Source organism: Prunus mume, linkage group LG1, assembly GCF_029339155.1.
Source record: "Prunus mume cultivar Tortuosa linkage group LG1, ASM2933915v1, whole genome shotgun sequence".
NCBI lineage: Eukaryota > Viridiplantae > Streptophyta > Magnoliopsida > Rosales > Rosaceae > Prunus > Prunus mume.
In genome coordinates, this window is record NC_142698.1 from 28391940 (window position 1) to 28417677 (window position 25738).

General features: G+C 37.7%; 2 protein-coding genes and 2 pseudogenes across 2 annotated transcripts; all 4 read right to left on the minus strand.

Annotated features, from left to right (window-relative positions):
* Window positions 1-416, minus strand: LOC148921506 (uncharacterized; annotated as a pseudogene).
* Window positions 417-8196: 7780 nt separating this feature from the next.
* Window positions 8197-10547, minus strand: LOC148921507 (uncharacterized). Its single transcript, XM_089049535.1, has 2 exons — window positions 10054-10547; window positions 8197-9956 (listed from the first exon to the last, which is right to left on the minus strand). Exons 1-2 carry the CDS (start codon window positions 10545-10547, stop codon window positions 8216-8218), a joined length of 2235 nt encoding a protein of 744 aa, XP_088905661.1. The 3' UTR covers window positions 8197-8215.
* A 6055-nt stretch (window positions 10548-16602) lies between these two features.
* Window positions 16603-17922, minus strand: LOC103327298 (disease resistance protein Roq1-like; annotated as a pseudogene).
* A 2387-nt stretch (window positions 17923-20309) lies between these two features.
* Window positions 20310-22575, minus strand: LOC148921508 (disease resistance protein Roq1-like). The gene is made up of 3 exons (XM_089049021.1): window positions 22082-22575; window positions 20973-21993; window positions 20310-20663 (listed from the first exon to the last, which is right to left on the minus strand). Exons 1-3 carry the CDS (start codon window positions 22573-22575, stop codon window positions 20310-20312), a joined length of 1869 nt encoding a protein of 622 aa, XP_088905147.1.
* Window positions 22576-25738: the final 3163 nt, after the last annotated feature.

The following is a 25738-nucleotide window of genomic DNA, read 5'->3' on the forward strand; positions in this document are numbered from 1 at the left end:
CTACGATTCAAGAGAGAATATTCGGAGAAGCAATGCCCTCTCCCTTCTGCCTAGTTTCTTTCCACCATAACCCCAGAAAACACCAAGCTTAAGTGCTTTTTGCCCTTCTTCCAGAGTTCTTTTTCTCACAGCCATCAGTAAATCTGTTCCTTGGGAACTAATGTTCTCTTCTTTCCCACTTTCACATTTCTCTTTGTCCACTACAGTTGAACTTTCACCATCAACTACCAATTTTTTCGACTGATGTTTCTTGTCTTCATCAGTCTCAGCTCCTTCTCCATGGATGCTCTCGTAACCATCAGGGCTATTGCTTTCCCACCACTTATTGGAATATTCTGGGGACATCCAGTCTGAACATTTTTGCTTCCTTGCTGTTGCGCAGGAGGAGAAACTGTGATGCCTTGTGATTTTGCCATTTTCACTATCAGGGTGTTGAGATCACTGCATTCCAAAATTTAAAAGGAGTAAGATGAATGAGAAAGACGAAGAAACAAACACTTTTTTTGAGTAACCAAGAAAAGAGATTAAAGCCCTTTTTGAATTAAAAAAAAGAAAAAGAAAAAAGCTCTTTTGCACAAAACTTAGGCAATAAGCAACCCGAAAATCCTACTGTTAGGGAAAATGTGGTATGTTATTACAGCTATGAAGTTAACTGCAAGAAGAAGCATCCATCAAGGATAAGTTACAGATGGGAATAACTCAAAAGAACAATGAAAGAAGAAAGATTTTTTCTAGGGAACATCAAAGATGAGTCACAGAATTTGACAGGTAAATGACTAAGAGGAAAGCACCACCAGGGATCCATACACTAGACTCTGCTTAATACATATTCAATCCCTTATTAATATCTAAAGCTGAAGCCTTTCTGATGATTCATTAATGTTTTAAATGCGGGCTTTTGAAGCATATCCAAAAATTTCCTTCTTTTAATCCTCAAGCATAATATATCAAGCCCTAATAAAATAAGCTCTTCCGTATAAATGCAAAAGTCTTTGCACAAGTAGTGTCTTTGACCAAATAGGAGAAATAGCTACCAAAAATCTAGCTGAAACTCGGCCAAGATCCGAACTTTGTGCCCCAATTTTTTGGCATACAAACCTTGTTTCTCGTATATTCAAAAAACCTTTCAATCTCTTGTGCTGCATAAGGAACTAGTCCTATAATCACCACACAAATGGTCACTGCACAGGGAACTAGTCCTGCAATCACCGCACAAATGAGCACTATACTATTATATTAGATAAGTATTCAAAAGCAGAGTCTGTCTAAGTAAATCACCTATGAAATAAACCTCTGATAAATATCAAGAGCTGTATGTATGCATATACATACACATAAACAAAGGGGGAATCATTACAAAGAAAACTGATCCTTTTTTAGTAAAGAAGACCACTCCAAGATTTAAAATATACTTTAATATATCTTATTTAGCTCCAGCACTATAAATCCATATGCAATTGCTCATCTACGTGAGAGCAGGACCAATAGAACAACAACCCAGAAACAGACAATTGAAAGAATCCCAAAAGAAACACACATATTGAAAAGCTCACAAAACGATTTCAATAAAAATAGAAACGTAAAGGTCCAAATGTAATCAGAATAGAAAGGTTATAAATAAATACCTGGATGCCCCGTTTCAACGATTCGAGAGAAGAATCCGATAGCCCACTGCGGCAAGAATGGACATTTTGGAACTGATTCACATCGAGCTTCTTGTTAATGATTCCCACAATGAAGTAAATGCTATCAGAAGGCAGCAAATCGACTCTGATTTGTCCATTGTGTCCATTATTTCTTCTCAGGAAAGAAAATATAAAGGATTAAAACTTAAAGGACATGTATTCAAGGCTTTGGCTAAGCTTTTATTTTTCTGGGTTGAACTTGTAAGACCAGATAACCCTACATAGGGGATAAAGATTGAGTTTTTTTGTTGAGAAATTGACACAGGGATGGGTTTCGCGAGAGTGGGAGAAACAGAGTGGTGGTGGTCATGGAGCGACGGTGGAGAGATAAAATGACAAGACCCACCCCGAATTTCCCCGAACCCGAGATGAATCCTGTGGAAACCCAGACATCAGCCCAATGTCGGGCCTACTCACTAGACTGTAACCTCCTTTTTCAAAAGGAGTAGGGCACGGACTTTCACAAAATTCGTGAGTCTCCCCTATAAATTGAACATTCCCCAAATATTCAACCTGCATAAAATCACAATTTATATATCCCAACCGGCAGCACGCACAAGATAACAACATGCAATTCATCTAATTGGCCTCCGGCCTTCAAATATTTCGAAATAGAGCTGCCGACAAAGTCCTTAAACGAAAATTACCTTAAACAGGCCAAAAATAAGTTCAAACACTTAAAAATGCCGAAAACAAATCTCACCACTAACTTTCCCAAATTTCGGGACCAACGTCAGGGTCCGAACCAAACTCAACAAAGTACCTAACTGAATCTAATCCGTTCACTTAGTCCACCGGACAAGCCTCAATTCAACCAAGTTCCAGGACCAACAACAAGGTCCGAACCAACCTCACTAACACAACCTAAGTGAGGTTTAACCCGCGGCTGCACCTAGTAACTTCAGGCTGCCTAAACTCAACAAAGTACCTAATTGAATCTAATCCGTTCACTTTGTCCACCGGACAAGCCTCAACCTAAGTGAGGTTTAACCCGCGGCTGCACCTAGTAACTTCAGGCTGCCTACATACCCCACTAAGGGATCAAGCCACACGTAGTTCTTTCGCATCAATCCTGGCTCCAATAACAAACAAACAATTACAACCATACAAATTCATACATTCTAGGACTTATCCATCACAACTCACCAAACACAAATCTCATATCTCCCCTTATACGTCGAGACGCACCCACGTATGGGGTGCATCAAGACGCCGGTACTCTTACGACACATGCGACCTCAACACAATATCACATATCTCACCCCATCGTCGGGACGCACCCGGCCACATATGGGTCCAACACCCGGCTACTCCTACAAAGACGTGCGACCTCAACATAATATCACATCACCGCTCATACGACGGGACGCACCCAACCTCGATCGGTCCGCAACACGCCGCTATTCCTACGACACGTGCGACCTCAACACAATATCAATATCACCCCTCATACGACGGACGACTCGGCCTTATATGAGGTCCGCAACACGCCGGCTACTTCTACGACAAAGGTGCGACCTCACAACAATCACAATATCACCCCTCATACGACGGGACGCACCCGACTCGTATGAGGTGCATCAACACGCCGGCTACTCCTACGACACGTGCAACCTCAACACAATTTCAATATCACCCCTCATACGACGAGACGCATCCGGTCTCATATGAGGTCTGTCAACACGCCGGCTACTCCTACGACACGTGTGACCTCAACACAATATCAATATCACCCTCATACGACGGGACGCACCCGGCCTCGTATGGGGTCATCAACAGTCGGCTGCTCGTACGACACGTGTGACCTCAACACAATCACATATAACTCCCCATACGACGAGACGCACCCGCCTCGTATGGGGTCTATCAACACGCCGGCTACTCCTACGGCACGTGCAACCTCAACACAATAACAATATAGGGGGGTACGTGGGGTAGTGCGTATAGCACTGTAAACTAACATTCGATCCCTTTATATACCTTTATACATCCACACAATTAAATATATAAAATATATTTTCTCATCTTATATAAACCTCAACCAATATAGCATCCCATAGGCTCTACCATTTAAACTCATCAATTAATAACTTGAACCACCTTATTCACATACTAAACTAACGATCAAGACCTATCTCTACGGTCATTTCAATCTTCCTAGGAAGGTAATGATACCTAGGAAGTCTTGCGGTCAACCCAAGGTCAAACTACCCAACCCAGATCTGACGGTCGGATAGCTCCTGATCGCATGATCGGACGGTTACTAAAATTTTAACCATAGGGTTGGCATTTCTGGAGTATCTAGGACTCCGTTTTACGATCCGACAATCCTATATGATCCTGGTAATACCTAGATCAACATATTATAACCTCAGGACCATCCAACGGTCCAAACCTAGTGAACCCAAAAAATACGCGATATGCGATATCCGTTCGAGACTCTAACGGTATCCAAAATGAAATCCGAGCATACCTACGCGCTCGTGACAACGAGAGGATCGCATTGGGACAAAAATGCCCTCAGCAACAGTGCCCACGCGCAGCCACAAGCGCCGGCAGCTCGTGGGTGTCCAAAGCGATATCGCATCGTCCGGAAAACTTCCAAATCAAGAGCCAAGACTCCTATCCTAGGTAATACACCTAATTTGGAGTCACTTTTGTTCTTGGCTGTACCCCAAAAACTGACCGAAAGTGGCTGGAATCTCATCCCGAAATCCGCCGAAATCCAATTCATAAATCAAACTGCCTACGCTACAAATTGATCAATTCCTACCCAACAGGCAGCTAGAGCTTGGAAAATAGATGAGAAAGCATACCTTGATCGCAAGATTTGGTGGCCGGAATCGCCAGAACGAGCTCCGGAAAATCTGGTAAAAATCGGCCGTTTTTCTCGCAATTTTGGCGGTATCGCTGCCGTCGATGTCGGAGAACGGGTAGGGCAGACGATGGAGTCAGGCCGGTCATTTTGGGACCGGTCCGACCCGAGTGGTGGCGGATGAATGAACGGCCGACCAAAACGTGGTGGTGTGGTGGCAATCGTGAACCCGAGAAAGCGAGAGAGAGAGAGAGAGAGAGAGAGAGAGAGAGAGAGAGAGAGAGAGAGAGAGAGAGAGAGAGAGCAATTCTGTCTTTTTATCAAAAATCCCTTTTTGAAATATTTACAATCGTGCCACTAAGTTTCATTCGATCGTAACTCTCTCGTTACAACTCCGATTCGAGCTCACTACGTGTCTACGGACTCATCTTGTCGTGCTCTACGCAACGGTACAGCTGGAATTCCCAAATTCCTTTCGGATAAGAAATGACCAAATTACCCCTATCCCAAGGATAAATTCACAATTTCACTTAAATAAATTAAAATATGCAATAAATTTGGAGTCGGGGTGTTACATAAAATGCTGAGAGAGGAAGAGAGAACACAGAGAGCTAGGTCAGAAGTTTTCGGTCCGCAATCAATGGCCAATAGCTCCACAATAGATATGCTTTTATATGGAGGGCACTTTGGTCATTTCACGTCTCCAAGTGATTATATCATAACACAATTTGTAGCCTGATCATTTCAGCACACCATTTCTGAAATGTGATTAAACCAGCATATTCGCCAAGAAAAAAAAAGATAAAAAGAATGGGGAGATGCTGATTAAAGAAAAAGAAATAGAGAGAAAAAAAAAGAAGATAAAAAGAATGAGGAGGTTGGGTTGGGTCTGAATCTGATGATTTTTTTTTTTTTTTTGTTTAACATAATTTTAGCCTTTAAAAATATCAAAATTTTAGTTGTTCTTTATTTTATATATTATTGTTTTAAATCTAATTATTACAAGAATTATTTTTTAGTCCGACACTGCACCAAACATAGGTCTTCACTATTTTTACAGTCCAGCTTCTTAGTCCAATGCAACACCATACGTCAGTACTTCATCCAGCTTAGGCCAATCCAAGCTAATCCAAAATAGTCCCAGGATTTAGTCTAGTTCATGATAGTCCGCCGTACCAAACGACCATATGAGACAAGTTTGATGAATAAAAAACAAGCTGGGGTTGGGTTGACCAACTATCTCTTAGTTCGATGATACTTCTCTTCCCAAAATTCAAAAAGGCCTTGATTTCAAATCTCCTTCTATATTGATAAAAAGAATTGAGTTGGTGGCAAAATTAATAACTTGATAATGGAGAGTAAAGGAGGAGCAGTGATCTTATCCTCGCCCATCTCTTTCTTTGGGGCTAAAAGAGAGTGCGGCTAGAGTTGTTTTCAGTTGTAACTCAACGATGTTGGTATACTTTTATTTTTTTGGCCAAAGTTAGGAAGGAAGAGGGTGAATTTCTCACACACACACTACAAAGGTACTATGAGGTTCGAACCTAAAACTTTTATTATTTCATTCTATCCCTTCCTATAACCACACATTTGTTATGGAGGATTAGATTGGACTAGCTAATACGAAGTTAATGACCCCTAGTCGAGTCTAATACTCTATGGGCTCGTTTGTTACACGGGACTGTCTTAGCTTGGCTTGGCTTAGTCTAAGTTGGATAACACATATCCTGCGTTTGGTGTATGCTTGGATTAGGACTATATTTTTTTTCTTTAAAAAAAAAAATGCATATATGTATTTTATAATATTTATAATATATATGTATATTATAATATATAAAATATATATATGTATACAGTCCCCTTCTATTGAGGGATCCCTCAAATAATTTTATTTGAGGGATGCCCTTTAGGGTACCCTATAATTTTTTTTCCAGTGATTCAAACAATCTATTTTTTAGGTCTTCATTCATAGATCATCCTTACAAAAATTAGACAAATCGGAAATCGTTTCGACATCCAATTGTGTCTTACAAAATCAATGAACACGGTGCTTCAAGAAAGTATTAAAATTTCAATAACTCAATTGAGTGGTCAAATGATATTTTGGATTCAAGTGATTTTTTGTAGAGATGATCTTTGAATGAGTATCTATAAAATAGACGGTTTGAATTAGTGAAATACAATCCATAATGGCCCTACAAGGGGTGTCCCTCAAATAAGCTTATTTGAGGGATCCCTCAATGGAAGCTCTCTGTATATGTATATACATGTATATATGTATATTATAATAATATTATATATTATAAATAATATAAACGTATATATATATATGTGTGTGTGTGTGTGTGTGTATATCTAGGTGTATATATGTATATTATAATATACATGGGTATAATACATATACATATATTTATATATATGTATGTATATTATAATATATAATATATATGGGTATGTTATAATAATAATAATATACATGTATATATGTGTGTATAAATATATAATGTATATGTGTATATGCGTGTGTGTATATATATATTATAATACATACACGGGTCAAATATATATACACATATATGTATATATACGTATATATATACATATTATAATATATATTACATATATACATGTATGCTATTATTATAATGTTAATATGTATATGCGTATACGGATATATTATAATAATATACGTGTATATATCTATATGTATTTATATATATATATTATATGTGTTTATATATATATACATGTATATGTGTATATGCGTGTATATATGTACATTATAATACATACATGGGTATAATATATATACACATATATGTATACATACGTATATATATGTATAATAATATATATTACATATATACATATATGCTATTATTATAATATTAGTATGTATATGTGTATATGGATATATTATAATAATATATGTGTATATATCTATATGTATTTTTATATATTATATATGTATATATGTGTTTATATATATACATGTATATGTGTATATACATATATATATATGTACATTATAGTATATGTGTATGCAATAATAATAATAATAATAATAATAATAATAATAATAATAATAATAGTAATATATGTTATTAGTATTACAATATAATATATGGATCTTATACATTGGTGAACATATGATTAGTTAATTTCTGATATAAAAAAAAGAACATATGACTAGTTAATCATCCCTTTCTACATGGACTTAGTAGTCCGCTCAAAAGGAGGCGTTTTTGGTGGGTCCGGTATTAGCAATCTCATCTAAGACTAGAATTAAATTAAACAAATATGGTACTAAATTTAGTCCAAGCCAGACCAAACCAAGCCTGTGTACCAAACAATCCCTAAAACAAATGTGACCAACCATGTGTCTCTCGCAGTCTCGCTCCTTTCTTCATATCATCACCTACGAATTTCCGTTTTTGAGCACAAGTATCACTCAAGCTACACAGCTGTGCAACTCAAGCCTGCTGCTGTCAACCTTAATTGGTTTGTATTTCTATATTTTCAAAAGCGTGTAAGACGATTCAAGTGAAAAAAAGCACCCGAAAAAAAAAAAAACTCCAACTCAGAAAGAGAGCATTACTTCCATGCAATCCACGGATACAAAAATCTCTTACAAAGTAAGGCCATTACTGGTTAAGAGAGGAAGAACAAAATTAACAGCTTAATGAATATCATTCTGCAAGTGTATTTGTTTGTATCACTCTACAGATGGAAAGCTTCCTGTCTTTCGAATATGGTGAAGGGTCTTTCTTAGACCATGTTTGAGCACTGCCTTTTTACCTAAGCTGAACCCTTCTCCACATTCTGACGATTTCTCAATTCGGTATTGTAAATATTCACCAAGCTTCTTCTCAAAGTCAGACCCAGAATTCATCTCAAAGTCCAGCCACATATGGGCTAACACTTGGCTGAAACCCTTTTTAACCTGTGGGCTCATATTTCGAATTTTATAACATTTAACCTTTAGCCATGCTTGCATTAAATTGAAAGCCATAGTTGACCCTGTCACCAGCCGAGGAAGATCACTCAGTATCCCCATTGCTGTTACTTGAGGGAAAGGCCCCGACGTCCATATAATAAAGCCATCGGTAGTTTCAGCTGCTAGCAATTGGTCACTCACGCGACCCTTCTTTTCCACAATGGCCTTCCTGGCTTTTAAGAGTTCTCCTTTATCGATCAAGTATATTCGAATATTTTTCTCTTGAATTTTCAAATCAAACATTTCTTGTACTTCAAGGAAAAGGGCTTCACATTCGTCAGCTTCTGTAATAGCTGAATCCCGGCAGTTCAGACATAGTGACCGGCCATCATTAAGTAAATGATATCTGGTGTCCCCTCCTGGCTGTAATCTCCCACAGCTACAACATCTAGGAGTTCCATCGTCCTGATGAGAGGGACAAGATTGTTGTCGCCAGAAATGATTTACGCTAGACTCAACACGACCATCTGAATTTGGTGGGATTAAATTTTCACAAACAACACATTTTGAATGACGAAGCTCCATGTAGCAGGACGGGTGGTAAGGATGATTCTCATGCTTCTTAAATTTCGAATCAGTAATTGGAAGATCACAAGCATGACAGCAAAAACAAAGTGGATGCCACTGAAGAGCACCCTTCCAATTTTTATATTCCCCATCAATATTCCGTTTGCAGCCAACACACACCTTGAATTGAGGAGGAGAATCCATGTCCACACCACCTTCTTCAACAGCCTTGGGAACTTTTCCAAGTTGTTTATTGTGGCTCTTCGACTGAACTTTAGCGGGTCCATCATCTTTTTGTTGAGACTCGTCATTATGCAGTTCCAAGTTAAGATCTCCTTGAGGCTCGTCTCTTCTGTGGGGATGAAAATCTTCAGGCATGTCTTGTAATCCCAAGAGCTCATATCGTTCCTCTATATGATGTTCGATCAACAGATGTTCCTTTCTGGTTGTAATAATGATTCTGCTCCCCAAGCCAAACCAGTCTTTGTTTCCGGCCAATACTTTCAGTTGGTTTAACTGATTCGCATCATCAATAACGAGAAGCACTTTTTTATTACATAAACAATACTTGGTCATAGTGGCTCCGCTATGAACATCCCAAACTTCATTCACTTTTTGCCTCAAGATTGGGGAAAGAAGCTGTTTTTGTAAATGAACAATCCCGTGGGTTGCACAAACCTCTCTGACATTAGCAAGAAAGTAGCTAACATCGAAGTGATGGAACATTCTCTCATAAACAAGTCTAGCAATAGTTGTCTTGCCTGTGCCACCAGCCCCCCATATCCCTATGAAGCGAACATCTTTTGCCTCACGATCTAATAGCAATTCTATTTTCTTCAGTCTAAAATCAATTCCTACTAACTTTGTTGTGGAACCTAGCAATGTGACTATTGTAGGATACACTTTGTTACACACTTCTTCAACAATTTCTTTGATAAGCTCTGCCTCATATCTACAGACCAAGGAAAGAAAAATAAATAACCCTCCGGTGATATTATATATGAAGAGTAAATTAAATAATAATACTTGTTTCATTTGTACATGCATACCTATCTTTCGAAATCCAGCCAGAGATATTACCAACTTTTGTAAGAGCAGCTCTCCAGCGTTGTACCTTTGCTTTGTCTTGTTTAAAGTTCTTTTTGTGCTTGTTGAAGGCTTTTGCAAACGTTCCCATTTGTTTTCGGACATCAGAAGGATCTACGTCATAAAAAATTGGTAGAATTTTGTCTACGTCTTTGCACTCAACAATCTTTGAAACCTCATCTAAGCACCAGGTGGAAGAAGCATAGTTTTGTGAGAGGATAATGATGGCAAACCTTGATTCTTCGATTGCTCTCAGTAGATTCGGAGAAATGGTTGTACCTCTTTCAAGTTCATTGTTGTCCCTAAAAGTTGTAATTGACCGCCACCACAATCTGTCATATAGATGATCCGTAAAACCCTTGCGAGTGTCTATGCCCCTAAAGCTCAAGAACACGTGGTATTTCCATGGAGAAGCTGAAGGAGCAGGCTTGGATTCTCTTCGGCTGCTGAAAGCCATTCGACAGTGGTTCCAGGTAATCTGCTAGAAAAGGATACATTAACTTTGGTACAAAATATTACAAAGTTGACTCAAATGAAACTTGAAATCATACCAGAGAGGGATTGTTTCAAAAGGAACGGACATCAGAGAGAGAGAGAGAGAGAGAGAGTACGCCCCAGTGTGAAAGGTGAAACAGTCGATGAACATAGAGTAATTATGAGAGGGCAGGCCTAGGGGTGTGTTGGTGAAACCAAAGAAGAGACATAGGAAGTGATAGATGTTGTTTGACTTTCGTGAGGGAGTGGAACATAGTATGTATTTGTCTATCCACTCAGTATTTATATAAAAAAAGTACTATGACAACGTTAGGCATTTTAATATATTCTATGACAACATAGTATTTATTTGTCTATCTGATGTAGAACAGATGGCTCATGCGATAGAAGAGGAGTTGGAGAGCGTCGAGTGTGCAAAGTCAAGACTGGCAAGTTACAAGTTTGGGCCCCAACCTCCGATTTTGTGCCCATGAGCATGACCCACCGTTTCGAAGGGAACGGCGCCACGTATAAAACTCATAGCTTTGCTATGAGGCATGAGCTCTTTCAGGTGTTCGAGATCATTTAGCAGCTGAAATGGGCCTTTTAATACTTTGCAAGTTTTTAGAAACTTTTGTTAATTTCCCTTTTTAATTCCCTATTGTTTCCTAAGGTTTCTATAGGAGTATTTAAATCAATTTTAGCTTGTGGTAAAGGCATTATGTTATCATTATGGAGTTAATAAGATTTAGGTATTCTCATCTCCAGTGGATTCCAAGTTTGATATCTTAGATAATCGTTTGATTGCCTCATTATTTTGTCACATTGTGTCACTATTCTTGCAATTTTTCTTGCTTAATATGTATTTGTCTATCTTTTTGTTGCAATTGTGAACTTGTATTGGTGAATTTTTTATTTAATTTTATTACACTACAAGAAAACTAAGTATTTACAGCGCGCCATATACGACGTGCATATGTTGCACTATGTTTTAGGGCACACTATGTTTTTCTGTTAGTAATGGCATGCTAGATACGAGCGCCATAAACTCTAATACCCACTTTTGGTTATATATGATTCTCTATTGGTTATAAGTTTGAGAAGATGTTCGTACTTTTTTCAATTTAAATTTAGTCAATATATGTTTTTTCAATTATGCAAAGATTCTTCAAAACAAAATCAAAGCTTGAATTAGTAGATGAATGATTGTTTTGCTGCATTTATTGAGAAATAGTATAGATGACAAAGCTATTATGCAACGATTTCAAAGTATGAAAACTCATCAAGAACAATTATGACTGTAATGAATAGACAATATGATTTTTTGTATGTATGTGATATATATGATGCTGTGAGTTCGAATTTTTTATTGTTTATACTTTGTGAGAAAGAGGCCCCACACATGAAATCTTAGCTCCGACAATAGTTAGAGCCTAGCTTTGCTTAGATTTTTTATTTTTTTTTATTTTTTTTTCATAATGCTGTTGCCATAAGTACTTTTCTAGGTGAGATTACTGATAGATGAGCTAAAAATCCCCTACCAAAATTGATATCTGCATTGGATGTGAAAGGAATCATTCCATATTCTTTTATATGTTATGAACTTGATAGAAAATATGTTTCTGTTAATGATGAGTTAAATGCAAGATCATTTTCTTTTGGTGGTTCTGAATTACAGAAGACAAAGCAAAGGCTTTAATTAAATGTCCTGGAATATTCAGCAAGGCCAAACAACTAGTGTAATCCATAAGGCAAAAAGGCACCGATCCCTCTACATATATATAATTGTAGAACGTATTATATGTATGTATAATCTTAATTTTTTTTTTATCTGTTTATAACCAGAAGTTACAACACAAAACGGGCATATACCTTGTGTTGGTGAAACCAAAGAAGAGACGTCGAGATGTTGTTTGACTTTCTATATGGCATTTTAATAAAATCGAAGAGGAGTTTTTCTTCTATTTTCTATGGTTCTATGCCCAAACGATCGATATAGTACCCAATTTTGCAAAAAATAAAAATAAAAAAATGGTAAACTTAATGTGATGCTGTGAGTAAACTTCCAAATTTTACATAATTTGCACGAACTTAATGTGATTCTGCCAACATTTTTTTATTCAGGGAAGAGTATAATCTAAGTATTTATTGAGTGTTGAGATTATGCTAGATATTAATATTGCACCGGAGTTAAAGAATCCCCTACAAAAATTGATCTCTGCATTGGATGTGAAAGAAATGTCACCCCATGTATGTTTCTTTAATGAAAGGAAGATGAGAGCGTGTGTTTCTTGTTTGCACTGGCAGTCTCTCTCTCATCTCGGAGTCTCGCTCTCCTTTCTTCATATCTGTTTACCCCAAAAAGGACCCGCCGGCCATTCGCGAGGGGTTTAGCCGTGGAGTTTGCTTGTTGCGATTGTGAAGGCGCTGGAAAATGCACACCGATATTGACTTTAATCAATCAATTGTGGATTGGGCGGGGAATTGACCCAATATAAGGTTCTTTTCTATGCCTCAATTAAGAGGACTTCAATATTCATCTAGTGCGAAAATGGTAACTGACAGAAGCTGAAATTGAACAGTGATAGAAATGACAGAAGTTTATCGGAATATTTCTCTATTCAGACAACTTGAAATAAAAAGGAAGTACATAAACAATATAGCCCAAAGATTTCTCTATTCAGACCTGGCACATAAAATTAAAATGGAGATTGAAGATTTCTCTTTCAATCTTGTACAAGAAAAAATCATACCAAGAGTTGGCAGAGCAAAATAAAGAAAATTCCTTAGGAGTTGTCAACTAGGAAATTCAGAGATTGAAAAAGGAAGGCTGTTTCAAGCTTTTGAGTTGGGTTTATAGACGTTGAGTCTTATTTTTTGTTGGTTGAGTTGTTTGTGTCTTTGTTGATGATTTCTCCTTCAATTTATAGAAAATGATGAGGTCGGTTGAGTGGACCAGCAGCCAATTTGAAGTACCCACTTGCCATTGGTTTTGGTGAGTGTGTTGTTGAAAATATAAGTAAATTCAAAAAAGTTGCTAAGAGGCTTTGATGTGATTTGACAGAAGTTGTCACTATTAGACTTAAAGAAATCCAAAGTATTAGTCCACTTGCCATTGATTGGGGAGTGACAGCCAAAAGTAGCTGACTAAAAAACAAAAAGAAATGGAGAGATAATGACCACCATCTCTACTTCTTTTTTCATATTTATTCTTTAAGTCCACTTGCATATTATTTTATTTTTCTTTCAACATTGATGTAGAATTTTAACGTGTATGTTGAGCTTTGGCTTTGTTTTAATATTCTTCATCACAAAGAATATTAAATTGTTTCCATCAACCACATCTTCATTTTATTCTTCTTTGAATCAACTCACTTGTGATGAAGTCCCTCCATTGATAAAGTGAAACTTGATTTGCAGCCCCTGAGTTTCTCCTCCGAACATGCCTTGATGCATAATAAACTGGGAATGCTATATTGATCCAATTGCTGCAAATTTTGGATATGTTGTTCTCCACATAAGTAGGAACAACATTCATGAAGAACTTAATTCCATTTGAGCAATGGAAAATCTGATTTAGCATGGTTGCAACTGACTGGTCGTCACGGACTGCTGTCACAAACAGAAATCATGCTTAATGCCCTGAAGATTCAATACTTGTTAAAATGACGCCAAATTCAGATATGTCGTAGTAGATATCCAAATGAACAACTTTCATGAAGAACGAATGTTCATCTGAGAACTGGAAGCTGGTCCGAATTGGGCCATAATTAGGAACGAATTGCCACTTTTATCAGCTTTCGCTGTTGCTGGTATGCTTCTGATGTTTGATATCGCAAGGATTCCACATTTATCCAAATGATCTCAAATTTGAATATGTTACAGTAGACATTCTAATGAAAAACTTTCATGAAGAAAGACAATTCATTAGAGCATTGGAATTAGGCCCGAATTGCTGCTATAAGCCTTTTACTGACGCTGTGCATCCGGTATTTTCAGCTCTTAGGATTCCACATTTGTCCAAATGATCTCAAATTTGGATATGTTGCAGTAGACATAGAGATGAACAACTTTCATGAAGAACGAAACTTGATTTGAGCAATGGAAGTTGAATTTTGGGCTCACTCTCCATCTGACTGCAGCAATGCATGTCTAGCCATATTTTGGCCATTTGATGTTCATGGATCATTATCTTCCATTTTAGGCAAAAATACGATTTTTGGTACAAACAATATCATGCCCTGCAAATTTGAGTTTTTAAGCACGAGATCACTCAAGCTACATAGCTCTGCAGTTTCACTCAAGCCGCTTCTGTCAACCTCGGTTTGTACTATATTTTTCAAAAGTGTGTAAGATGATTTAAGTAATAAAAACAAAAAAACACAAACACAAACTCGACCTCAGAGAATTACTTCCACGCCATCTACAGATTCAAACAAAAATCTCTTAACAAGTAAGGCCATGGCCATTACTAGTTAAGATCATTCAGCAAGTGGATTTATCTAGTAAGTACTTGTTTGTATCAGTCTACAGGTGGAAAGCTTCCTGTCCTTCGAATATGGTCAAGGGTCTGTCCTAGACCATGCCTGAGCACTGCTTTTCTACATAAGCTGAACCCTTTTATATAATTTAGATTCTGAATTACGTCCTCATAGAACACCGGTTCCTCAATTTGGTGTTGGAAAAATTCACCAAGCTTCTTCTCAATGTCACACCCAGAGTTCATCTCAAACTCCAGCCACATATGGGCTAACACTTGGCTAGCCTTTCTAACCAGTGAGCTCATATGTACTGTTCCAAAAAAGTTGAGCTGTAGCCATGCGTCCATTATACTGCAAGCCATAATCGACCATGCCAATAGCCTAGGAAGACCAGTTAGTATCAGAATTGATGTTACTTCATGGAAAGGATTCAACTTCCATTTTTTCTTCCATACGACACAGCCCTGGGTAGCCCCACCTGCTAGGAATTGACGAGTCACGCGGCCCTTCTTTTCTCCCTTATTCATGGCTTTGAAGAGTTCTTCTTTGTCCACCAAGTATATTCGAATATTTTTCTTTGGAATTTTCAAATAAAAAATATCTTGTACTTGAAGGAAAAGGGCTTCGCAGTCATTAGCTTCTTTAATGGCCGAATCACGGCACTCCAGACATAGTGACCGGCCATCATTAAGAAAATAATATCTGGTGTTCCTTGGCTGTAATCTTTCACAGCTGCAACATTTAGGAGTTCCGTCCTCCTCATGAGAAGGACAGGATCTTTGTGGCCAGAAATGATGTACCAGAAACTTATTATTAAAACCACCATCTGAATTTGATCGGATTACTTTTTCACGAACAACACATAGTGAATGACGAAGCTTCATGTAGCAGGAAATGTGGGAAGGATGATTCTCAAGCTTCGTAAATTTCATAATGTGGGAGCAAAATAATTCGCTACCGATCCGCCACACCACAGGATCAGATTTAGGCACAACCCAACATAGGTTTATATGGGCATTGGCCCAATGCAGGTTCTCTTGTGCGAAAGCCCAACACGAGCTCAAATTGGGGTCGATCCAATATGGGTTCGCATACGCATAAGCCCAACGTGAGTTCGTATTGACATTGGCCCGATACGGGTTCGCATGCGCGTAAACCTAATGTGATTCCGGATGCGCACCGCCCAACACGGGTTCGGATATGCACCACTCAACGTGGGTTCACAAGCGCATTACCCCATGTTGACTCGTGTGTACAAGTGGCCCGACATGGGTTCGTGGGTATATTCAAACGCCCGCACTCCCCTATCCGCATGAATCAAGGGACAACGTGAACACAGTTCAGAGTCGACAACGTGCAACTCACGCTAACCGGAAGTGGCGGAAGTAGACATAAGACGTGCAAAGTGAGGCTTGCATCCCAAGTCTGTCACCATGTATAAATGTGGAGTTCCACAACCAGAGAAAGGGAGGTGAATTAAGATTAATTGGTGCACTCAAATACACACCAAAATTAACTTGAGCGTCGGAGTATCTTTTGCAGGTACCCATCCCTCTCTCATCTGATTTGGGAGAAGTGTCGCTTGGAGATTTGTTCATCTCGTGTGCGGAGTAAAGCCAAGAACTTGTGGAAGACATTCTTATTGTAAGAATTTCTGCTCCAACACATAAGTGGATGATTTTCATTCCCATCATAGGGATGAAAATCTTCATTGTCTTGTAATCCCAAGAGCTGATGTCGTTCCTCTATGTTGTGTTCGATCAACAGAGGTTCCTTTCTGGTTGTAACAATAATTCTGCTCCCCAAACCAAACCAGTCTTTCTTCCCAGCCAATATTTGCAGCTGGTTTAATTGATCCACATCATCAATAACCAGAAGCACTTTTTTATTACATAAACAGTGCTCGGTCAGATTGGTTCCCCTATCAACATCCCAAACTTCATTAACTTTTTCCTTCAAGAATGGGGGGAAGAAGTCGTTTTTGTAAATGAATAAGACCATGTGTTGCATAAACTTCTCTGACATTTGGAAGAAAGTAGCTAACATCGAAGTGATGGGAAATTCTATCATAAACAAGTCTTGCGGCAGTTGTCTTCCCTGTGCCACCAGCCCCCCATATCCCTATAAAGCGAACATCTTTTGCCTCACGATCTAATAGCAATTCTATTTTCTTTACTCTAAAATCAATTCCCACTTTGTTATGGAACGTGGCAATGTGAATATTGTAGGATAAACTTTATTACACACTTCTTCAACAATTTCTTTGATAAGGCCGCTCTCATCTCTACAACCAAGAAAAAACCATCTGGTTAGATTACATATATGAAGCATAATTTGGAAAAAAATAAAAATAAAAATACCTGTGCATTTGTGCATGCATACCTATCTTTTGAAGTCCACCCAGCGATATTACCAACTTTTGTAAGAGCATCTCTCCACCGTTGAACCTTTTCTTTTTCCTTTTTTAAATTTCTTTTTATGCTTGTTGAAGGCTTCCGCAAAAGTTCCCATTTGCTTTCGAACATCAGAGGGATCTACATCATAAAAAACTGGTAGAATGGTGTCGATTTTCATGCACTCAACAATCTTTGAAACCTCATCTAAGCACCAGGTGGAAGAAGCATAGTTCGGTGAGAGGATAAAGATCGCAAACCATGATTCTTCGACTGCTCTCAGTAGAGTTGGTGAAATAGTTGTACCTCTTTCAAGTTCATTGTCGTCCCTAAAAGTTGTAATTGAGCGAAACCACAACCTGTCATATAGATGAGCCGTAAAACCCCTGCGAGTGTCTATGCCCCTAAAACTCAAGAACACTTGATATTTGCATTGAGAAGCTGAAGGAGCAGAAGTGGAGGCTCTTTGGCTGCTGAAAGCCATTTGGCAGTGGTTGCAAGTAAATCTGCTAGAAACACAAAAGATACAAGAACTTTTGGTAGAATATTAGAGATAAAAAAAAAACATAAAATTGCATACTATTTCAGATGCTGAAATAAACTGTAAGATTGCTATACAAATCTGTCAATTAATACAAGCAAGATAGTAAATGGCACGAAAATGAAACTGGAACAAGGAATGGAAATCGCAGACACAGAGAGAGAGAGAGAGAGAGAGAGAGAGAGAGAGAGAGAGAGAGAGAGAGAAGGTACATCACGTGTGTGAAAGGTGAAACAATCGAAGAACATAGAGAAAAATTATGAGAGGGCGGCAGGGTTGTGTCGGTGAAACCAAAGAAGAGACATAGGAAGAGATGATGTTTTGACTTTCGTGAGGGAGTGGAAAATGTGTCCACCCTTTCTATCTGCTCTTTGAGATTTCAGCTCTCAAGTTTTTCCTTTCTTTCCCCGTCATTGGTTAAGGAGTGGAAAAGGCTGTAGATTCTTTTCCATTTTTTGTGTATGATTTCCAGTCTCTCCGTGTGGAGGCTGAATTCCTAATTCCATATGGATTGAAACACCCTATCCTAATGCAAATCAAGATTGCTTAATTGTTTCTTAATGGGCAGGAAACTTAAGTAAATGCATATAAGTGGAGGTCCCTTTTCTAGCAGTCAATTACCTACTCATTCAGAAATCTCACCCCATTAGAGAAAGATCTTAAGGACTGCACAGAGAAGAAGATTTCTATCTTACCTACTGAAATCATGTCTGACTAAGGTGTATTATTGAATAAAGACCTGAAATAACTTGCATTCCTCCTTCCAACAAATTACTATTCGACACATATGCAAAAATTATGAATCACTAAAACCAAAAATATAATAAAAATTGATATCTGCATTGGATGTGAAAGGAATGTCATTCCATTTTTTTTTCTTTCTAAATCACAGAGGACAGAACAAAAGGCTTTATTTAATTAAGGTCCTGGAATATTCGACAAGGCCAAACAACTAGAGTAATCCATAAGGCAAAAACTGCACCGATCCCTATACATAATTCAAGCATACATAGTTGTAGAAAGTAAAGTATTATGCGTATGTATAATCTGAAATTTTGTTTTTATCAGTTTGTATAGTACATCATCAGTCTATGCAATTCTGATTCTGCTCCAAAACTAAAACCAGAAGTTACCACACAAAACGGGCATACAACTCAAAATACAACATGATAATCCTCTTTCTGATAACAAAACGGGCATAACAACATACCTAGTAACCCATGATCATCCTCTTTCTTTACACATACAAATTCAACTAGTCCTAGTATCTGACAGTCTAAGAATTAAGTTCACAAGTACCATGATCATTTTAATGTTGTTAGAGGTCTAGATTTTCAATCCTTCTCAACTGATTAAAAAAAATGAACTAGTGACAAATATAAATTACTCGATTTTAACACGACACACGTACGTATATCTAAATGTTGCGACATGTGAGACTCATTGCAAAAATTAGGCACAGATTTTTATGTTCAATAACATTATCAATAGAGGTCCCCTTTAAAAAACACTGATATATAATAGTCCCTAATACTACAATAGCTACTGTTTTCAATTCCTAAAGAAGGCAAAATAGATTGATAGCACTCAGTGTCTTTTAAGCCTTTTTAAAAATAGTATCGAGCCATTTTTTTACAATCTTTGTTGACTTCATATTGTTTTCTTGCTTAAACCGTTTCACGTTTGTTCTACCATAGTTGGTGAACTATATATTTTGGCCCGTACAATACAACATGACACATGTCACATGTTGTGTGCCCACATGTCGATTTTGTATGTATCTTGTTCATACGAACCTGGCTTACTTTACGATTTTTGAGTGAAATTTTCGCATTGATTATTTATTTATTTATAAGGATTAGTTGCCTTATAAATAAATAAATAAGGAGGACTAAATGTATTGATGTGCTTACAGTTCACATAGTGCACTTAGTATTGGTGTTTCATGTGAATAAAAGCGTGTTTCATGTGAATAAAAGCTTCATGTATGTAATTTTGGAAACCATGTTTGATTGTTTAAGCATGTGTATTTTTTTTGCCATGTGTTTCAAATTAGGAGCAAATTTATGTATGTTAGAAATACATGTTAGTTGCAAGGTGCTTGTAGCTCAAGTGGTTAAGAGCAGTCACCTATGTACCTAAGGTCATGTATGTGTTTTAAGCCTCTAATATTGCCTATATACAAAAATAAAATAAAAAATAAAAGAAATATATGTTAGTTCGAACCTTGGAAATGTCTCATATCAATAACATGCATTTCAAGACACAAACAACTTTAGTTCTGCATAAATGTTGATTGACATGAATAGGATTTTTTAACTTAATGAATATCAATCCACAAGTGGAAGGCTTCCTGTCATCGCAATATGGTCAAGTGTCTGTCTTAGACCATGCTTGAGTACTGCTTTTCTACCCAAGCTGAACCCTTCCCCACTATCTGACTCAATTCGGCGTTGATAAAAGTTACCAAGCTTCTTCTCAAAGTCTGACCCAGAATTCATCACAAATTCCAGCCACATATGGGCCAACACTTGGCTCATATCAATTTTAACCTGTGGGCTCATATTTCGAATTCGATAACATTTAACCTCTAGCCATGCTCCCATCATAGTCCGAACCATAGTGAGCCCTGTTCTCAGCCTAGGAAGACCACTCAGTATCTTAATTGCTGTTACTTCAGGGGGCTTCCCGCTCAATAAAATATGTTCACTCACTTTTAAGAATTCTGTTTTCTCGACGAAGTGTATTAGAAATTTTTTCTCTTGAAATTTCAAATCAAACACTTTTTGTATTTCAAGGAAAAGGGCTTCGCATTGGTCAGCTTCCGTAATGGCCGTGTCCCGGCATTCCAGACATTGATGCCGACCATCATTAAGTAAATGATATATGGTGTTCCTAGGCTTTATTCTTGCACAGCCACAACACCTAGGAGTTCCGTCGTCCTCATGTTTGGGACAGGATCTTTGTAGCGAGATAGGATGTAGGCTATATACCACAGTACAATCTGAATTTAATGGGATTAAATTTTCACAAACACCACATCGTAAATGCCGCTCCCTGTGGCAGAGTCTGTGGTAAGGATGATTCTCATGCATCAAAAATTCAGTAATTGGAAGATTGCAAGCATGACAGCGAAAACAATGTGGATGCCACTGATGAGTACCCTTCCCATTTCTATAATATTTCCTATCCTTAATATTCTGCTTGCACCCAACACAGACCTTGACTTTAGGAGGAGAATCCATGTTCACAACGTCTTCAACAGCATTGGGAACTTTGCCAACTTGTTCATCGTTCTTCGACTGAACTTTGGTGGGTTCATCATATTTTCGTTGAGACTCATCTTTTCGATCTTCGATTGAATTAGGCAGCTTCTTAGGCAGTTGCAAGTTAAGATCTCCTTCAGGCTCATCTCTTCTGTGGGGATGAAAATCTTCACTGTCTTGTAATTCCAAGAGCTCATATCTTACCTCTATGTGATGTTCGATCAACAGATGTTCCTTTCTGGTTGTAATAATGATTCTGCTCCCCAAACCAAACCAGTCTTTGTTTCCAGCCAATACTTCCAGTTGGTTTAACTGATCCGCATCATCAATAACGAGAAGCACTTTTTTATTAGATAAACAGTACTTGGTCATAGTGGCTCCGCTATGAACATCCCAAACTTCATTAACTCTTTCCTTCAAGATTGGGGAAAGAAGTCGTTTTTGTAAATGAATAAGACCATGTGTAGCATAAACTTCTCTGACATTAGGAAGAAAGTAGCTAACATCGAAGTGATGGAAAATTCTATCATAAACAAGTCTTGCGATAGTTGTCTTACCTGTGCCACCATCCCCCCATATCCCTATAAAGCGAACATCTTTTGCCTCACGATCTAATAGCAATTCTATTTTCTTCACTCTAAAATCAATGTGAACCAACTTTGTTGTGAAACCTGTCAATGTGAATATTGTAGGATGCACTTTGTTACACACTTCTTCCACAATTTCATTGATAAGTTCGCTCTCATCTCTACAACCAAGAAAAAACCATCTGGTGAGATTACATGTATGAAGCATAATTTGAAAAAACTAGTACCTGTGCATTTGTTCATGCTTACCTATCTTTTGAAATCCAGCCAGAGATATTACTAACTTTTGTAAGAGCAGCTCTCCAGCGTTGTACCTTTGCTTTGTCTTTTTTAAAGTTCTTTTTGTGCTTGTTGAAGGCTTCCGCAAAAGCTCCCATTTGTTTTCGGACATCAGTAGGATCTACATCATAAAAAATTGGTAGAATGGTGTCCACGTCCTTGCACTCAACAATCTTTGAAACCTCATCTAGGCACCAGGATGAAGAAGCATAGTTTGGTGAGAGGATAACGATCGCAATCCGTGATTCTTCGATTGCTCTCAGTAGATTTGGTGAAATAGCTGTACCTCTTACAAGTTCATTGTCGTCCCTGAAAGTTGTAATTGAGCGAAACCACAATCTGTGACATAGATGAGCCGTAAAACGCCTGCGAGTGTCTATGCCCCTAAAACTCAAGAACACATGGTATTTCCATGGAGAAGCTGAAGGAGCAGAAGTAGAGGCTCTTTGGCTACTAATAGCCATTCGGCTGTGGTTCCAAGTAATCTGCTAGAAACACAAAAGATACGAACTTCTGGTAGAATATTAGAGAGTAAAAGAACATATAAAACTGCATACTATTTCATATGCTGAAATAACCTGTAAGATTGCTATACAAATCTGTCAATTAATACAAGTAAGATCGTAAATGGCACGAAAGTGAAACTGGAACAAGGAATTTGGAAATCGCAGAGAGAGAGATCGAAGAAGAACATAGAGAAAAATTATGAGAGGGCGGCAGGGGTGTGTTGGTGGAACCAAAGAAGAGACATAGGAAGAGATGTTGTTTGACTTTGGTGAGGGAGTGGAAAATGGGTCCACCCTTTCTCTCCGCCCTTTGAGATTTCAGCTCTCATGCTTTTCCTTTCTTACCCCGTCATTGGTTAAGGAAATTTTTTTTTTTTTCCCCTAAATCACAGAAGACAGAACAAAAGGCTTTATTTAAGGTCCTGGAATATTCAACAAGGCCAAACAACTAGAGTAATCCATAAGGCAAAAACTGCACCGATCCCTATACATAATTCAAGCCTATATAATTGAAGAAAGTATTATATGTATGTATAATCTGGAATTTTTGTTTTTATCAGTTTGTATAGCACATCATCAGTCTATGCAATTCTGATTCTGTTACAAAACTAAAACCAGAAGTTACACACAAAACGGGCATACAATTAAAAATACAACATGATCATCCTCTTTCTGATAACAAAACGGGCATAACAACATACCTAGTAACCCATATGATCATCCTCTTTCTTCACACATACAAATTCAACTAGTCTTAGTATCTAACAGTCTAAGAATTAAGTTCACGAGTACCATGATCATCTCAATGTTGTTAGAGGTCCAGATTTTCAATCCTTCTCAATTGATTAAAAAAAATGAATTAGTGACAAATATAAATAACTTGATTTTGACACGACAAATATATATATCTAAATGTCGCGACACATGTGGGATTCATTGCAAAAATTAGGCACAGATTTTTGCCGACCATCATTAAGTATATCATATTCATATATGGTGTTCCTTGGCTGTAATCTTCCACAGGTATAACACTTAGGAGTTCCGTCGTGTTTATGAGAGGGACATGATTTTTGTAGCCAGAAAGGATGTAGCCTAGAATCAACAAGACCAGCTGAATGAAATTGGATTAAATTTTCACAAACACCACATCGTGAATGGCGCTCTGTGTTAAGAACTGGGTGTTTGTTTAGTAAACACAAGCAAAATTTGGAGAATGTTCTCTTATTGAATTAAACAACTTGACTGGCTATATATAGCCTTACAAACTAACAGAGAAAGAGATAATTTGTGGCCCACGTTATAAATGTTATACGAAAACACTCCAAGACTTTGTCGTTGATGGATTATGCGACGGCACACACGCAAACCCCTTGAGATAAAACACACACACCGAAGAGAGAAAGAAAACACACTCAAGAACACAAATATTTATAGAGGTTCGGACTCGTGCCTACGTCTTCTTAGTGATCTACCTGAGAAATTCACTAGTATGTATGAACAACTTTGGTTACAATCAAGAACCCCCTTAGCTCTCACAAGAACCCTAGCTCTCTTTTCTCTCACCCTTACTCTGTCAAATAATATGGGTAGAATCTTTTCAGGTTATATTTCATTCTTCGAAAGGAGGTATTTATAGTACAAGGTTACAAACCCTAGTAGAGTTATACTAGGAAACAAGATAAAATCCTAATTACATAATATATGTACAAACGGAAATAAATAGAATTCTAATAGACTAGGAAGTAAATCTCCTAATTAAACTAGGATCTCGCTAACACTCCCCCTCAAGTTGGAGTAAAGATGACACGTACTGGTAGAAACAGCTTTCATAAGAACATCAGCTAACTGATACTTAGAACTTATGAACATGAAGGAAACAATATTTGCATCCAACTTCTCTTTAATGAAATTTCAATCAACCTCCACATGCTTTGTACTATCATGTTGCATAGGGTTATGAGCAATCGCAGTTGTAGCCTTACTGTCACAATATAAATCTGTGGCCCAAAACCACTTTGAGTCATCCCACAATACTCGACCTCGGCACTAGATCGAGACACCACCTTTTGTTTCTTACTTTTCCAAGTAACAAGATTATCACCAACAAACATGAAATATCCAGACGTAGAATGCTTATAAGTGACTGAACCAGCTCAATCAGCATCCGTATACCCTTCCATAATTGTATAACCATACTTGGAAAATATTAACCCCTTGCTAGGAGTTACTTTTAGATATCTTAAAATACGCATCACAGCTCCCATATGATCTTCATTAGGAGAATGCATAAACTGACTCCCTATACTCATGCATATGCAATGTCAGGAAGTGTATGAGCTAAATAAATCAATTTTCCCATAAGCTGTTGATAACGCTTTTTATCAGTAGGGATTTGATTGGGATATAATCCCAACTTATGATTTTGTTCACTAGGGGTATCAATTAGTTTACAATCCAACATTCCAGTTTCTGCAATTAAATCCATAACACACTTCCTTTGGAACAGAAAGATACCATGCTTAGAACTAGCAACTTCAATCCCAAGAAAGTATTTCAAGTCACCTAATAATTTCATCTCAAACTCGAAAGCCAAATACTTATGAAGATTTTGCATTTCTGCCTGATCATCTCTAGTCACAATTATATCATTAACATAAATAATTAAAGTTGTCAATTTACCTTTATGACGCTTTAGAAACAAAGTATGATCCTAGTTACTCTGTACATACCCAAACTTCTTCATAGATGCAGCAAACCTCCCAAACCATGCTATTGGAGACTGCTTTAATCCATACAAGGATTTCTGTAGTTTACACACCATATCCTCTTTGGAGGTCACATGGATACCGGAATGATCCATGTATATTTCTTCCTTGAGGTCACTATGTAAGAATGACATTAAACTGCAATAAAACCAGTCATAATTAGCAGCCAAGGACAAGCGTACACGCATAGTATTGAGCCTTGCTACTGGAGCAAAGGTCTCCATGTAATCCATTCCATATGTCTGTGTATAGCCCTTCTCTACCAATCTCACCTTGTAACGGTCAATGAAACCGTCAGCCTTATACTTCAAAGTAAACACCTATCTGCATCCAACAACTTTCTTTCCTTTCAGTAA

Bases quoted from the DNA above. Each gene is read 5' to 3' on its own strand.
- LOC148921507 (XM_089049535.1), bottom strand. From the start codon at position 10,547: ATGGCTTTCAGCAGCCGAAGAGAATCCAAGCCTGCTCCTTCAGCTTCT. The intron at 9,957-10,053 runs GTATGCATGTAC...CTTGGTCTGTAG, and splicing joins GGCTGGATTTCGAAAGATAG to ATATGAGGCAGAGCTTATCA.
- LOC148921508 (XM_089049021.1), bottom strand. From the start codon at position 22,575: ATGGCTATTAGTAGCCAAAGAGCCTCTACTTCTGCTCCTTCAGCTTCT. The intron at 21,994-22,081 runs GTAAGCATGAAC...TCTTGGTTGTAG, and splicing joins GGCTGGATTTCAAAAGATAG to AGATGAGAGCGAACTTATCA. The intron at 20,664-20,972 runs GTATATAGCCTA...TTGAGCGGGAAG, and splicing joins TAAATTCAGATTGTACTGTG to CCCCCTGAAGTAACAGCAAT.